At 40.9% G+C, this 16,968-nt stretch overlaps 1 protein-coding gene across 14 annotated transcripts in view; it reads left to right on the plus strand.

Annotated features, from left to right (window-relative positions):
* Positions 1–9,563, plus strand: part of RIMS2 (regulating synaptic membrane exocytosis 2) — a 787,778-nt gene extending 778,215 nt beyond the window's left edge. For 11 of the 14 annotated variants that reach the window (XM_039525808.1, XM_039525806.1, XM_039525807.1 and 8 more), the window contains 5 exons: positions 1,447–1,588; positions 3,124–3,236; positions 4,070–4,171; positions 5,156–5,295; positions 6,638–6,856. In XM_039525808.1, the coding sequence (XP_039381742.1) occupies positions 1,447–1,588; positions 3,124–3,236; positions 4,070–4,171; positions 5,156–5,295; positions 6,638–6,856 (716 nt within the window). Of the gene's footprint in view, positions 1–1,446; positions 1,589–3,123; positions 3,237–4,069; positions 4,172–5,155; positions 5,296–6,637 lie in introns of all 14 variants that reach the window. The other 3 variants (XM_039525805.1, XM_039525817.1, XM_039525818.1) reach the window with 1 other exon arrangement.
* The last annotated feature ends 7,405 nt before the right edge of the window (positions 9,564–16,968 follow it).

Genomic DNA, 16,968 nt, shown 5'->3' on the forward strand with positions numbered 1-16,968 from the left:
TTTGTTGAAGAGTCAAGGCAAATAGATTTAGAATTGTCACTCTTCCTTACATGATTAATAACAGTTAACGACAAGACCAAAAGACCATTCTGAAGGTGTATTATAGTGACCTTGTAGAATCATGCACAGTGGAAGTGTTCTATCCTGTTTGCATTAGAGAGTATAACAACACTGATTTGGGAATGATCAGTACTTGAATATAAACTGAACAAAAACTAACACTGAATGGGGAAAAGAACATTTTTTTTAAGAGTGTAATATCTCATAATGTGAAGAGTATGGGGTTTCCGATATTGTGAACCTTTAATGTGGCCTCCACTGTAATGCAATGTACAATAGATAAATGCCTGTTTGGTCATGTAGCTGTGTAAGAATATTCTTTTGTTCCTGTCATAGTAACTGGATTTTAGATCAATTCTGGACCAATGTTGGAAGTTGGCTGTCAACTTCCATTAGTTTAATCTAAATAATAAAACCAGTAGACACTTGGAACAGTACAAGCAGATATAAATGAAGTTGTCACCCTTTGCCCTTCATTTTTCAGATCTAATACAAAGCTCTTAGTTCTTGTATTTATGTTTATTGATATTGATGGATGTAATTAGTTTTGATGTAGCAAAAACTGATTTTGCTTTATTGGATGCTAAATTCATATGAGTGGCCAAAATTTTGCAGCAAAGTTAATTGTCCTATTATTCATCATATCACTGTAGTGATTAAAAGTAAAAGCCTTGGGCAGTATACAGGCTGAAGTCAGCTATTTATCCATAGATCAGGGCCAAGCAACTGGAATTCAAGCTTCCCTACACCCTTCGCTGGAATTAGAGATACTATAGCACCTCAGACATAACTTGGAATAACCACCTCTAGTCATGAAAGAGGGAAGTTCACTCTCTATGCCGCTTCAGTACTTAGCCTTGACAAAAAAGCTATCAACAAGTGTGGCACCTGGAGAATAGATTATAATCCCTAATGTCAAATCACTACACCCAAATTCTACTTTATTCGTTTTTTCTTCTTTATCTGTCTGTCTCAGTATCTAAAATTAAAATAGAACATATGTAAGCACTGATGTCTACATTTAGTATAGAGATAGAAAGGACAAAATATTTGTAAGTACACTCAATTGTATATGTAATAAATCTAATTACCTTTGTGAGTTGAATATATTTCAAGGGTTTTTATGTTCTCGTTCTCTCAAAGCTGGCATAAAAAACAGCAACTCGTAGAACCAATATATTTAAAAAGATATACAATATCACAGTCTGCTGATTGTTGTGTCAAAGTGTCTGTTGCTCAAATATATGTGCACAATATTTTTAATATATATTTGTATATTCCTACTTTGGCATCCTTCTATAATGTGTATTGTCTATATTATTGCCCTCTAAGTAAATCTATTTATTATAGTGAGATACCACTAAGTGTTTTGGTCTGTTTTTACAGAAGCCGGTGGTAAGAAGCTGCGGAGCACTGTCCAGAGAAGCACAGAGACTGGGCTGGCTGTGGAAATGAGAAACTGGATGACACGTCAGGCCAGCCGGGAATCTACAGATGGCAGCATGAACAGCTACAGTTCTGAGGGAAAGTGAGTAAGGTTGACTGGTTATGATGTTCTTGTCTTATGTTTCTCCACTAAACTAGTCCTATAAAAAAACAGGAGCTGAATCCTAAAGTCCATACTCAGGGCAGAACTCCCATTTAAATCAGTTTGCTTGTGGGAGGTTTTCCGAGTAAAAACAATGTCTAAAATAGCAGAGTCCTGTGGCACCTTATAGACTAACAGATGTATTGGAGCATGAGCTTTCGTGGGTGAATACCCACTTCGTCGGATGCATGTCTAAAATGTTCTTCTATGATCTGTATATGGAGGAATCTCCTACCGCCTATGTGTCAGTTGTTAGTGTCACTTTGCAGCACCATCACTAAGACCTGCAGATAGTTCTCAGTCGGTATAGGATCTGAGTGTACAGGTTGGGAGGAATACAGATGGGTGTACTAAGTGCATCGTACCTCTTGTAACCTGGTGGAGAATCTGCCATTAGGAGTCTTTCTATTCTGTGAAACCTACTTCAGGCAGAGGACCTCTAGCACATCTTCTATGATCCACACATTCTATAATCTGAACCTACTTCTTTTTCCAAATACCCCTGCCTATACTGACACAACCTGTTAGAAAGTCATCAGGGTGACCCTTTGTGTGTTTTTGCATGGGCAAGAGTAAAGATTTGGCCCTATGGTTTTAACTTCCTACACTTTGCTTTTTCAAGAGGGCCCAAGTTAAATAATTCTTTAAATAAAATCTGCACAAATAGTTTACACAAATGTCTTACAAAGTATGGTTTATGTGAATGTGGTATACTCTACCAAGCAATATACTCTACAGAGCTTGTTGTATCAAAGTACATAATTTTTATGTGGCTAGAGCTGTGAAAATAATTTGTAATGAATAATTAATTTGACCCATTTTTCCTGTTTTTTCTGTTCATAAATCATCCACAGAAAGATTGTGTCAAAAGTATTAGTTATTAACCAGATAATTTCTGTGACTAATTTTTGGTCTGTAGTTGTTCACGGGCAAATTTTAGTATATGAAATATGAGTTCTTTTGTTTAATTATATAAGCCTTATGGTGCATTTCTCTTCCCTGATTAGATAAGAAGAGTTTTCAGGTGCAAATACACATGCATGTGATTCTGAAAATTGTTTCCATGAATATTTGCATGCTCAATTAAAGTTCACTATTTCACCAAACATTTCTGACATTACTTGCATTCATTTGCTTGAGTATTTGTAGAAAGCAAACACAGTCAAAGTGAGTTCATTTAAAAATGTAAACAAATATTTGCCAAAAACTTTACTTCAATGCAACTGCTCGCATGCTTCAGGTTAAATATGTGCTTAAGTACCTTGTGGAATCCACGCCCTTATTAATACCGCAGGAATTAACAATATCTTTGATGTAACAAAAAAGGAGTAAGATGGAGAAATGTCATAATGGAGGAAAGAACATGAGAATTAGATCATCCTAATCAACTGTGTACTGGAGCCTGAGTTGCCATTGGTTGAGGTTGTTAAAAAGAGCTTGCAAACTGGTAATTTAAACTGTTCTGTTTCCTTTAGTCTGATCTTCCCAGGTGTGCGCTTGGCCTCTGACAGCCAATTCAGTGATTTTCTAGATGGACTTGGCCCTGCCCAGCTAGTAGGACGCCAAACACTGGCGACACCATCTATGGGTAAGAATTCATGTCTTGCAGTTTCAGCATAATCTTTGTGATCTAGTAATTAAAGAACAGTAATAGGGATCAAGAGAGCTGAGTTCTAGTTCTAGCCATGCCATGGACTTGTTGTGTGATCTTGAACAAGTCACCAAATGCCAAATTTTCAGAAGTGTCTTCTACCTATCACGACCTCATCTTCAGATGAAATTGGTTATTGTCAATGCTCAACAGCTCTGAAATCAGGACCTAGGTGACTAAAGTTACTTACTGAAATATTCAGATACTCAAAACTAGAGGTGTGGTTTTGAAAATTCGGTCCTTAATCTCTCTGTACCTAAGTTTCCCATCTGTAAAATGGGGATATTATTACTTACCCACTGGTATGAGCAGCTGGAGATTGTCAAGTGAAAAGTGCTATTTAAATGCAAACATTTGTAGTTATTGTTCATATAATCTTTAAATGTACAAACATCTTTCAATGCATATTTTTTTAAACTAGAAGCATGATGCAAATAGATTGCAACAGCTTTACAAATGTATTTTAATGGCTCTTTTAGTGACTCTTAGCTCACTGAAGTGTATGTAAAGGGGAAACGAAATTTAATTTGGATTAGGGGAGAGAAACCAAGATGAGAATATTATCTGTAGTGGGTTTTGTACTATACAGGACCTCAAATAGCAGTGGGAAAAAATCTTTTAAAAGTATCTATTATAGTTAATTCCTTATTGACTTTGTTGGTGTTATGTGAAAGAAAGAAGATGTCATACATTAATTCCATAACATGTCACTAGTTTATACATGATTGGATGTTCTTGAATTGCAATGTCTCAACATTTTCCTCTCCCAGGTGATATCCAGGTAGGAATGATGGACAAAAAAGGACAGTTGGAGGTAGAAATAATACGAGCTCGTGGCCTTGTTGTAAAACCAGGTTCAAAGACACTGCCAGGTAAGAAAAGAAGAACACATTTATGTGAATAGGAATACCTTCTAACACACTAAGTTTTGTCTGCAGAAAAATTTCTGAGGCTTCACTGTTCAAGTTGAGTGAAATCTATTAACAAATAGCCAATAGCAGTGGGTTATAGCATTGGTTGTACATTGCAAAGTAAAAATGTACTGACCTGTACATGTACATAAAAAGATTTCATTTCAGCCCCAACGTCCGGAAAAAATGTTAACAGCGAATGTTTTTGGTGGTGCTGTGCTCTGGGCTCGCAGTAAAGGACTACAGCTATTTTAATAACAGCAAATGCCTCCTTGGCTATAGGGAAGGGAAAGGAAGCATGTGTTGAAGATGTGACATAAGTAATTTAAGGGAGAGGAGGAAGTTAACAAAATGCTTGGAACAGATACATAACTTAGAAAGCAGACAGATACTTGATGTTTATTTTCTTCTCTTTTTACAATATATTGTCCTACTATGTTAGTATACAGTGTTGAATGAAGGGGACAATCCAGTGACATGTTTAGCAAGTTCTTCTGTCAAAATAGAAATCAGTTTAGAATCTTTCTCTCCACAGCTTTTTGTCTTGCAGATTATTTGAAAGCATAAACTACTTGAGGCTTGACCCAAAGCCCATTGAAATATGTGTCCTTTATTTACTTAAGGGGCTTTGGATCAGTTTTGTGGCACATACTGTTCATTGAAGAAATGTTTGATTTTTTTCAGTTAAAAAACTGAATTGATTCATAAAGTAGACAGTACCAAAAGAGAGATAAATATAGAGAAGGTTTGTAATCTGATAGACATGAATATGTTACATAAGGATAAAGGTTCATAGTTACTGAATACTATATTTGAGCACTTGTTTAATTAAGGTATTTATCTACTAAATGACAGGACTCAGCAAAAGGCGATAGAACATTGCAGCTAGCTTGCAAAATCTGGATTAGCCTTTCACTTACTCTTCTTCATTTCTTCCCCTCTAAGCACCATATGTAAAGGTGTATCTATTAGAAAATGGAGCCTGCATAGCCAAAAAGAAAACAAAGGTAGCAAGAAAAACGCTTGAACCTCTTTATCAGCAACTTTTGTCATTTGAAGACAGCCCCCAAGGAAAAGTTTTACAGGTAATTTACATCAATATTCTTGTCTATCTGAAAATGTGTCACTTGTACAATTCTCACTGAATGAGCCCAAGACTTCCTTCCATGCCTCGTTCTACGAGTCCTGTTATTTCAAAGCCTTGCTGAGCAGATGGCTACCATAGCAATGACTTATGCTCTATTGATGATTAGCCAGTAAGAGGTGCTGCATGAACACTGATCAGGACACGCAGGCAAATGAGAACAGGCACAGGGATGGATTTAATTGTAAGGCCACAATTTTATTAACCTTTAATATCGAAGTGGGGTGTTATCTTCCCCATCTCCCTGTACTAGGCCTTTAACTGGGTCCAGTGTGGGGTTTACAGGGCTCCTATCAGATATTCCTTAACACAGGGTAGACTTTCCACTGCTTACCCCTATGGTTCAGCTCACTTTGCTGAATCATCTCACCCTCCCCTCTTGTAAAGGGGACAGAAGATACCAAAAAGTCTTCAAAGTCTGCAAAGTCTTCAGGTCTCCCCTTTTCCCATAGGTCTGAGATTCACCAACGAAATCCCAGTTCTCTGATTTCTAGTCATTGGCCCGTTTGGCCTTTTATCTGCACTGTACAGTGGTTGCAAGTTGTGATGAACTAAACATTCATACACATTTCTAACTCCTGTTCCTGTGTAACCTGACTGTGTCTCCATGATGCTATAAGGAAAGTGAAAAAAACCTAATAAGCCTCAGCCAGTTGGACACAGACAGGGAAAAAAATCCTTCCTGACCTCTAAAACAGTTCCATGGCATCCTAGAAACACAGTTCCTATATTATATAACTACTGGGAGGGCAGGTGGGCTCAGCTAAAATGGAGCAAGAGGCTCAAGAAACCCTGGACCCTTGTTGAGATTAATGATTGTGGGGAGCAAGGAACCAGTCTATTCCCATCTCCCTCTGGCTGGGCAGTAGGTGGTGGAGTGCTCAGGGAGAGGGGGGATCTAGCTCTCGGTATATTCCCTCTTCCATTCCAAAGCTGTCCAGCACTTTGTGGATTCAGCCACCTATTAAACTGTGTGGGTGGCATTAGTACAAGCATATTTTGGATGTATTTGGATGATAAATGGGCTCATTTCACACTGGGTCTCAATCTTTTAGTTCTTATTTAACATGATTAAATAGGTTTACAGCCCAGAGGACTTCTATGGCTGCACCACTATAGCAGAACCAGGGCTAGACCATGCCAAAAGTCCAACAGACCATCTTTCTTTAGGGTTGTTGTTTGTGAATAGGTAACTGGTTACATCTGAAGAATTGGTTGCATCAGATCACAGCTTTCATATTTGTTGCTGAAACGTCTCTATCTTTTGTTTCCTTTACCAACAGATAATTGTTTGGGGAGACTATGGACGTATGGATCACAAATCTTTTATGGGAGTGGCACAGATACTTTTAGATGAACTGGACTTGTCAAATATGGTGATTGGATGGTTCAAACTTTTCCCCCCTTCCTCCTTAGTAGATCCAACTTTGGCTCCTCTGACTAGAAGAGCTTCCCAGTCATCTCTTGAAAGTTCAACAGGACCTTCTTATGCTCGCTCATAGCAGCTGTGAAACTGTTGTCATAGCAACCAGCGTTACAAAAAAAAATTACAGGTCGCAAACCCTGGTAACACTGCATGCTTAATGTTGTGTCTTCTGAGCCTGTTTCTAGGGCTACCAAGCGATCCTGTGTTCTCAGAGGAAGTTGCACACATTGTGCACTAAGGAAGGCCCTCAGGTGAAAGAGTGGAGCTGTAAAGAACTAACAGGTTTGGAGATCAGTGACACTTAAATTTTGGTCCAATCTGAAGCCATGGATTAAACTAAAAGAATCAATGTGTTTCATGCAACAAAAGTCCTTTTCAATGGCATATCTATTTTGTTGCTCCCTTTTAATTGCCCCTACCCCAAGCCTGGTTATGCCACAGAAATGGAGCTACACTCCTCCCCTATGAAGCCATGTTACAAGTCAGTGGAATAGTAGACATCAGAAGAACAACAGAAGAATGTAAGACCATCGAAAAAGAAAAGTCAGCTGTCATATGGAACAAAGACCAGAGAAAACTGTTTGTACTAGAATGCTTTAAAAGTTATAGTGGCAGGCTTCATAACTCCAGCTATCGCTACAGTGAAACCCCAGATATGAAGGAGTCTTTGAAAAATAAAATTCTTTGGATAAACTGTACTGTATGAAATTAAAGAAACTTTTTTGCATGGACACAGATTTAGCTGAACACTTAAATTATTTTCTTGGGGCTGCAACTTGCAAAAAAAGAATAAATCAGCCATTTTCAACAATTTATATTATTTTTAAAAGTAAATTTCACTAGTGCATGGTTTTAAAGGGGAGAGAATGCAACAGGGTGATACAAAGACACCATGTTTATCATTCTTTAAACCAATCATGATCTGTGTTTTTGCAGACAGATATTAAAAATAAAAGATAATTTCTAGCTAATATTTAAAATTCTGTTTATGTGACAAGAAATAAGTGTAATATATTAAATTTATTTAAATGTAAAAGGTACAAGCCTTGTAAAGTTCAACATTATGTGCAAATTGTACACTTCTTCCTCCTTTCTCTCTCTTCTGAATCTTCCTTTGGCTCTTTTTCTCCCTCTTATTTTCCAGGATGATCCATTATATCCTAAAACTGCTACCTTTTGACTTATTACTTGCTTATGCCCCATATTTGGTTCAGAGTTGCAGATTGTTTTGCATTTCTGAATTCTTGGTCAAAAATATTGTTTAAGAGCTTACTTTTTTCAAGCATGTTGAAAAGGATTTTGCAACATGGCTTGGGATTCATTAAAGTAATTCAGCATGTATTTGATAAAGAAGATATTTGAACTTTTTGCAATTAATTGTACAGTGCATGGTAACTTATTTTCATTTTTTTCTCACCTGCAAATTGAATTCTACAGCAAAAATACTGGAATAATGTGGCCATTGTAATATGTCTTCAATAAATTTGTTTTCAGCACCAGCATCATTCATTCAAGGGTTGAACTATAATTTCTTGAAGGTTTTGGAGAGAGAAAAAAAATGAACCAAATGTTTGATTTTTAGGAACTAAATTTCAGCAGTTTCATTTGCACTGAGACAAACAAATTGCTACATATTTGGAGTCATGATAACCAACAAAGATTATTAATTCTTCATAACTCTTCTGCTGTAAAGTTCAGTTTTTCATGGTCTATATTTGTGATGGTAACAATGTAATTAGTGAACATCGGTCTGCCATAAAAATGTCAAACTTTGATTTGTAGTTGCCTTAAAGAAAGTAGAAGATGTACCATCGAACAGTTATTTGACACCATCATCACAAGCCTAAATGCAAAGTCAACAGATTATAAAATATCTGTCGCCATGTAGTAGGCATTTACTACCATTGGGTGGGGCTGCAAGTCTAGATTGCGCATTCACTTCTCATATTTAAAGGGAAGGTAACTGGCTAACATTTAATGATAAACTTTCTCTTTTTTTCTTGGTCTTTATATGCCTTTAATACATAATTATTATTTAATGGTGAAAACTTGCAATAATTTTAGAAATACACATTGCATTTAACTTTAAATTAAGGCCATGCACACCGAATTATTCTGATTTTGTTTGAAAATCTATTAATGGTGCCCATCAGAAAACTGTCCATGTTTCATAAAAGTAACAACAGTATCACTTTATATGCCTTTTCCTTTATGTGGTGCAATATGATACACATCAAGACTGTGTCTTGTCATTCTGAGATTATATGATGGATGAATGTTAAGTTAATGAACAGACCGGTAAAACTATGTTTATTGAAATAATTTAGACACCTGTGTACCAGCAACAAATAAATGCTAAAGACATACAGTCTACGATATCCCCCAGAATTAAAAAAAGTACAAAACTGTTTTCCTAATACTATCAGATGCAGTCACACATTCTTTTATGCATATGCCTCTATAAATTATTTCTAATTTTGAAAAGGAGGATACGACCATATGGAAGGATTGTACATACTTGCATTATGCAGTATTTATTTTAAAATTTAATGTAATTTTTTTAATTGTCACACATCTGCAACTCTACTTATGATTTAGTCATGTAAATAGCACTATTCCAGTGATCACTGCTGTCTTGTACATAGTACGTTTTAAAAGTTAAAGGGAATTACAGTTGGGGAAAAAAGGGCAGATTAGGCCTGTAATGAACACCAACTAATGTAAATCAAATTCATTCTGGTGATGGTATTTAACACTTTAAATAAAATGTTTTCTTTACAGAATTGGTATGTGATGCTTTGTTTCTTTCCTAAGTGGAATGACTTGCACCATTCTTTAAAAGAAGTTGTGATCTTCATAGAGCATCACACAGGAAAACAAAAGAATAATGTAGCTTTCATTTTCAGAACCACAATGATGTAAATGAAATACAATTCTCAATACTGCAGCAATACGGCAGTGCTCTCATTGCAAGAAATAGAGGTTTTCTTCAGTTATTGTACTGTAATATTACACTGTCAAAAATTAAACTTCTAAGGACAACATTCTGCTCCACCCCTAAATGCAGGAGAAAACCAGTCCAGTTTTGCAGCATGGGATGAGGCAGCACAGGTCAACCTGGCACAAGCCCCCACACACCCTCTGTGCCACATTGCAGGCTCTGAGGGCACGGCTACACTTGCAGATGTAGAGCACTGCGAGTTAAACCAGCCCTCGGAGAGCACAACAGGGAAAGCGCTGCCGAGTGTCCACACTGTCAGATTCAAGCGCACTGGTGTGGCCACATTAACAGCTCTTGCAACACCACAGAGAGCAGTGCATTGTGGTAGCTATCTCAGCATGCATGTGGCTGCAATGTGCTTTTCAAATGGGGGGAGGAGGGTGGAGTGTGACAGGGACTGTGTTGTGTGTATGTGGGGGGAGAGAGAGTGGGTTTTTGGGGGGGGCTGAGAGCAAGGGCGGCTCCAGGCACCAGCGCAGCAAGCACGTGCCTGGGGCAGCAAGCCATGGGGCGGGGGCGGTGTGCCAGTTGCCATGAAGGCGGCAGTTAGGCTGCCTTCGGCGGCATGCCTGCGGGAGGTCTGCCAGTCCCGCGGTTTTGGCAGCCATTCGGCGGCAGGTACACTGAAGGCGCGGGACCTGCAGACCTCCCGCAGGCATGCTGCCGAATGTGCGTTACCAGCAGACCTTCTCAGGCATGCCACCTGACTGCCATGCTTGGGGTGGCAAAATACATAGAGCCGCCCCTGGCTCAGAGCATGTCAGCATGCTGTCTTGTAAGTTTAGACAGCAGCAGCCCCCTCTCCCCCTCCTCCCCTGCTTCGCTGTCATACACACTCACAGCAGCAACATTCCGCACTAATGGTTGCTTTGTCCCAGAGCAGATAAGCATGCCGGCTGTCAGAAACAGAACTTTGAAAGGGGATAGCCGCATTCCTACAGCTGAGTTCAAAGCAATGACAAGAGTGACCACTTCACTTAAGGGAATTATGGGACATTTCTGGAGGCCGATCAAAGTGCAGCAAGCGTTATATTTCTCATGGAGGTGTTACCAGGAGCGCTCCAGCTGCAGAGTCCAGGCACTCTAAATGCCTTGCCAGTGTAGACGGGTCATAAGTTAGGGTGCCTGGGGCTGCTTTAATGCGCTCTAACTTGCAAGTGTAGCCCAACCCTGAGTGGCAGTGTGCAGCAGTTTGAGAACTGGGAGGAGAGTGCTGCCAGTGCTTCCTTAGCTATGCAGAGCTATTGGCCAAACTCCTCTGAAAAGGGGAAGCATAGAGCTGAGCTGGACAGTACTGCAGCCCTGAGCCTGCAGTACTAACACTGGAGCAGCGCTGAGTGGCTCGGGGAGGGGAAGTCTCTTCCTGGATCCCTTTACAGAACCACAGTACAAAGGCTGTTTGTTCAGGCTTTGGCCAAAATTCAAGTGTTTTGCTCTAAGAAGTTCTGTAGTGTATCTGCTACTTTTCACTAATGAATGACTAAAGGGAGTCATTTTAGATTCAATATAGCAGTAAAGCATCCATCCAGCTTTCAGATCATGAATGCCTAGCAAAGATTGTTTAGTAGGAACTGAACAATGTTGCACTTTACTGGGCACTACACTATGTAGGTATAAATACCAATGAAATCTTTATGAATTTACACATTAGTTTCCAGGCTACATCTCTCGACGCGTGAGCACTACATTCAGAATATATGTTGTTATGCCGGAGGGTGTTGGAACCTGCCAGCAAGTGTATGTGATTTATGGGCAATCATAGACCTTGCTGAAGCTGAGGCATGTGCTTGCTGCCCTTCATTCTGGCTAAATGAAAAAAGCAATTAAGCACCTTTGTGAAGTAAGATGGCTGAAATAATAGAAGCTGAAATCAGAGGCTACATGGAAGGCCTGAACAAGGACTAACTTGTGCATAAGAGGGGTTTCCCTGGGAACTGATTGCAATGCAGGGGGTTAAGGCATTCCTTGGCTCGCAGCTGTGTGTGCCTGTATCAGAAGCAGAATGCTAGGAGAAAGTAGCCAACTAGCTGGCTAAGCGTTGAAGAAGAAGAAGCATTTGAATGAATCATTTCTTCCAATCCATGCAAGTGCCTGTGCATTTATTTTGCCATGCAAGAGATGTTCCACATTTAGTAACTATTAATAGAGTAGCAAAGAGTCCTGTGGCACCTTATAGACTAACAGACGTATTGGAGCATGAGCTTTCATGCGTGAATACCCACTTCGTCGGCTGCATGTAGACGAAGTGGGTATTCACCCATGAAAGCTCATGCTCCAATACGTCTGTTAGTCTATAAGGTGCCACAGGACTCTTTGCTGCTTTTACAGATCCAGACTAACACGGCTACCCCTCTGATACTATTAATAGAGTGAAGGAGCCATGATCCTGCCAGCAATTGCCTACATAGTTTAAACATCCTTCAGCTGAAGAAGTCCTATCTGAACTGCCTGCATCATTATTAACTTTGGCCTCAACCAACTAGTAACCAATTGACTGAGGGGATAAGGACCGGTGGCAATGCTACCATTGGGAATTACTGAACCACTGCCCCTCTCCCTGAGTCCAGCCACGCACAGAAAGGGAAAGTAAAGCATGATAAAGTAAATGTACCTTCATTCAGCTCCATTAATTTAATCATGTAGAGTTTGCTGATGAAAGCTCTGTGCAAGTCAGTTGTGTCCTTATGTGTATTTGGCATTTTACTAAGATACAAAGACACCATTGGACTTTAGGGAGGGCACCTGCAGTGCTGTAAAAAGCCCTGTAACTCTAACAGAGGACTAAGGAGGCACAGTCAGAAGTGCCTGTCCTTAATAACAGCATCTGCAACTATTGGTGATGTGCTGAGGATGAAATGGTAGATGAAGGCGCCAGTGATACTAAGTTCACCGTTACCCATTAGGATGACTCTCCAAGGAGGGTTAAACTTAGGGATGGTAGACGCAGATTCATCTAAATGGCTTTTGGCAAATGCACAGGCACTTGCATGGATTGGAAGAAATGATTCATTCAAATGCTTCTTCTTCTTCAATGCTTAGCCAGCTAGTTGGCTGTAGTGATCGTTCACTATTTGTTGCATTCCTGAGCAACTGCAAAGGCTTGCCGGCCTGAGAGTCCAACATTGGAACAGACTTGATGAACCCATGTAATGGGGGGGGGGGCGCTGGGTCGCCTCCACCCCTCAGTTGGTGGAATTTTATCCTGGATGCTACAAGCCACCCGGAGAATGGCGTTTGCTGGAACGTCTTGTGGCATCCTTGCAACATGTCTGAAACGTGTAAGGCACCGCCTGTGGACAATGGCCCCAGTAGTCTGCAAACCCGAATGACCATAAACATCTGCATTACAGATGAAGTCATTCCACTTTATGCCCAATATCTGACATTGCCATTTTGTGTGGAAAGTCTTCCAGTTTTGTCCAGTCTGCGTGGCATAGTGTCCATGTTTTGCAGCCGTACAAAAGTATGGGAAGGACACAGCTTGAATAAATCCTGAACTTGGTTGTCATACTACAATGATGTTGATTCCATATCCGTTGTAAATGGCCCAGGGCAGATGCTGCGATGCCAATCTGATGGAGATCCTCCATGTGAGAATTGGAGGAGCTGCTAAGTATAGAACTGAGATAGCAAAAGCTGTAAACTGATTTGGCTGTTTCATTGTTAAAAGAGATTGGAGTCGCAGGTGGGCCTGGGCTTAAATTTTTCCATTTTTGTCTTTGACCATAAAACATGGAGACCAATCTTAGCTGACTCCTTCTCCATATGCTGGAGTGTCTCCATATGCTGTCGGGGCTCTGTAATAAAAGATCATCATCAGCGTAGTCAAGGTCTGTGAATGAGCGATCATCAGTCTCAATGCCGATAGACCTGATGGAATGCTGCATTATGAAATCCATTGCCCAGTAAAAGAGTTCAGGGGCCAAAACACAACTCTGTCTAATACCAGATTTAAAAGGCACTGACATCTGGTACCCCAGATGAACATGGGCAGTATCACCTTAGTACAAATAAATAAGTATAAATAATAAAAATATAATTGCTGTCTGCCTGCGATTTTTGTTGGGCAATTATCACAATTATGGCATCGAGGCTATTAACGCTGTACTAAACTCGCCTTTTAACTAACATAAAGCTGTTCTGTGGTTACATTTCAGTCTTAAAACATGTAGAATATAGTGAAGTTAATTCAAAACAGCCTAATTCTTACCTTAGAACAGCTGTTAGCTGAGTTTCTTTCTGGGAGGGAGTCTGGGTGCAGGAGGGGTCCCCTTGGCCCCAGCCTGCAGCCCCCTCCTGCATCCCAAACCCATAATCCCTGGCCCCCCACCCCTGAGCCCACACCCCCAGCTGGAGCCCTTAACTGCCCCCCCAACCCTCTGCCCCAGCCTGGAACTCTGTCCCGCTCCCTGAACCCTTCATTTATGGCCACACCCAGAGCCCACACCCCCAGCCCAGAGCTCACACCCCTCCCACACCCCCACACCCCTATCCCAGCCCAGAGCCCTCTCCCACACCCCAAACCCCTCATCCCTGAGCCCACACCCCCAGCCAGAGCCCTCCCACCCCTCCCACACTCCAATCCCCTGCCCCAGCCTGGTGAAAGTGAGTGAGGGTGTGGGAGAGCGAGGGATGGGGGAAGGAAGCGAACAGGGGGTGGGGCCTCAGAGAAGGGGCACAGCAGGGGCAGGGCTTCAAGGCAGGAGGCGGGTGGGTTTTGTGCCATTAGAAAGTTGGCAACCCTAGGTGCAATGGACAAACACTTGGTCAGCAAGATGGAGAGGAGGAAAGGCCTTGGGAAGAAAGGCAGCTGTAAATCTTAGTGGGCTTAAGACTGGAACAAGGGTGAACTGTCTCAAATTGGTTTGCAGCTGAAGGCAGTGACTGGCAACGACATCACTTGTTTGTTAAACATGAATTATGAATTTGAAGGTGTTGTCAGCCCTACCTGGTGCACACCGCAATCAGGCTGTTTACCGTAAGTATACTCATCACATGCTTATGAATACTTTGTTAGTGTATTGGGTGCAGTAGCTGCTTATTTTTAGGCTGTTTAGAACAATTTTATAAATTAGTCATTTGGCCTTTGGGTTTAATAAGAAAAATTATGTTTAAATTGGTGTCTGGTGGTTTCCCATATTAATAATTGCCAATATTAATAACAATTCCAACAAGCATCTATCAAAATGGGCCATTTATTTGAGTGTCTAACTTTGGCCACCCAGCTTTGATGATTAAAAGAACTAGTAAGCCTGGGTCCCATGACTCTTGGGCCTGTAATGTGCATGGTTGACCAACTATTTTGAACCTTTTTTAAAAAAATGAGCTGTCCGTGTTTAACCCTCACATTCCATCCCCCAGCAGTGGGGTGATAGTTACTATTCGGGTTGTTCGCTCACACGGTAGCATAATTAAGGACTGAGGTGTTTTTATGCTATTTAAAAAAAAAAACCCACCGTCGAGGCAGCAATGTCCCTCACATTATTTTGTCCAGTGGTGAGCCCCAGGCTGGCAGAAGTAGTGAGCTGCCTGCCACAAGATCCTGCAATATCTACCCTGTGTCTGATTAACAAAACTTCATACTGACACTGGTGTGTCAGTGCTGTTGACTGTGACTCTTCTGTAGTTTATACATTGACCATCCCACCCCACCATCCCATCCTCTCCTCTCCCCATCCCCATCCCAAAGAGTTCCTGTGACATTCTCAGGGTAGTCAGGTCTGTGAATCATATTATTATCCCCCCCCACCTCCAACACAAGGGAGTCTTGTTTGAGCTTAACTGATATCAGCTCCCTGCCACCTGGAGCCTGTTAGCCTCCCAAAAGCTTAAACATAAAACAAAATCATAACACACTTTCTAGCACCTAAACTTAATCAACAGGCTAATCTCCTGTCTAAAAGAGAACAGGAGTACTTGTGGCACCTTAGAGACTAACAAATTTATTTGAGCATAAGCTTCCGTGGGCTACAGCCCACTTCATCAGATGCATGCAGTGGAAAATACAGTAGGAAGATATATATATATATACACACACAGAGAACATGAAACAATGGGTGTTACCATACACACTCTAACGAGAGTGATCAGTTAAGGTGAGCTATTACCAGCAGGAAAGAAAAAAAAAATTTGTAGTGGTAATCAAAATGGTCCATTTGCAGCAGTTGACAAGAAGTTATGAGAAACAGTGTGTGTGGGCGGGGAAGGGGGGAAAATAAACATGGGGAAATAGTTTTACTTTGTCTAATGACCCATCCATTCCCAGTCTTTATTTAAGCCTAATTTAATGGTGTACAGTTTGCAAATTAATTCCAATTCAGCAGTCTCTCGTTGGAGTCTGTTTTTGACTTTTTTTGTTGTAATATTGCGACTTTTAGGTCTGTAATCGAGTGACCAGGGAGATTGAAGTGTTCCCCAACTGGTTTTTAAATGTTATAATTCTTGACGTCTGATTTGTGTCCATTTACTCTTTTACGTAGAGACTGTCTGGGCTGGCCAATGTACATGGCAGAGGGGCGTTGCTGGCACATGATGGCATATATCACATTGGTAGATGTGCAGGTGAACGAGCCTCTGATAGTGTGGCTGATGTGATTAGGTCCTATGATGGTGTCCCCTGAATAGATATGTGGACAGAGTTGGCAACGGGCTTTGTTGCATGGATAGGTTCCTGGGTTAGTGTTTTTGTTGTGTGGTCTGTGGTTGCTGGTGAGAATTTGCTTCAGGTTGGGGGGCTGTCTGTAAGCAAGGACTGGCCTGTCTCCCAAGATCTGTGAGAGTGATGGATCGTCCTTCAGGTACCGCATGAAGAATTACTGGTTAAATTGGAAAAGATGGGGATCGAAATGAAAATCCAGAGGTGGATAAGGAGCTGGTTAAAGGGGAGACTGCAGAGGGTAGTATTGAAGGGGGAACTGTCCGGTTGGAGGGGGGTTACCAGTGGAGTTCCTCAGGGCACGGTTTTGGGTCCGATTTTATTCAATCTATTTATTGCTGACCTGGGAACCAAGAGTAGGAGTGGGCTGATAAAGTTTGCGGATGACACCAAGTTGGGAGGTATTGCCAATTCAGAAGAGGATCGGGATATTCTCCAGGGAGATTTGGATGACCTTGTAAACTGGAGTATTAGTAACAGGATGAAATTCAATAGTGAGAAGTGTAAGGTCATGCATTTAGGGATGACTAAC

This window comes from Mauremys reevesii, linkage group 2 (assembly GCF_016161935.1).
Source record: "Mauremys reevesii isolate NIE-2019 linkage group 2, ASM1616193v1, whole genome shotgun sequence".
Classification (NCBI taxonomy): Eukaryota; Metazoa; Chordata; order Testudines; family Geoemydidae; genus Mauremys; species Mauremys reevesii.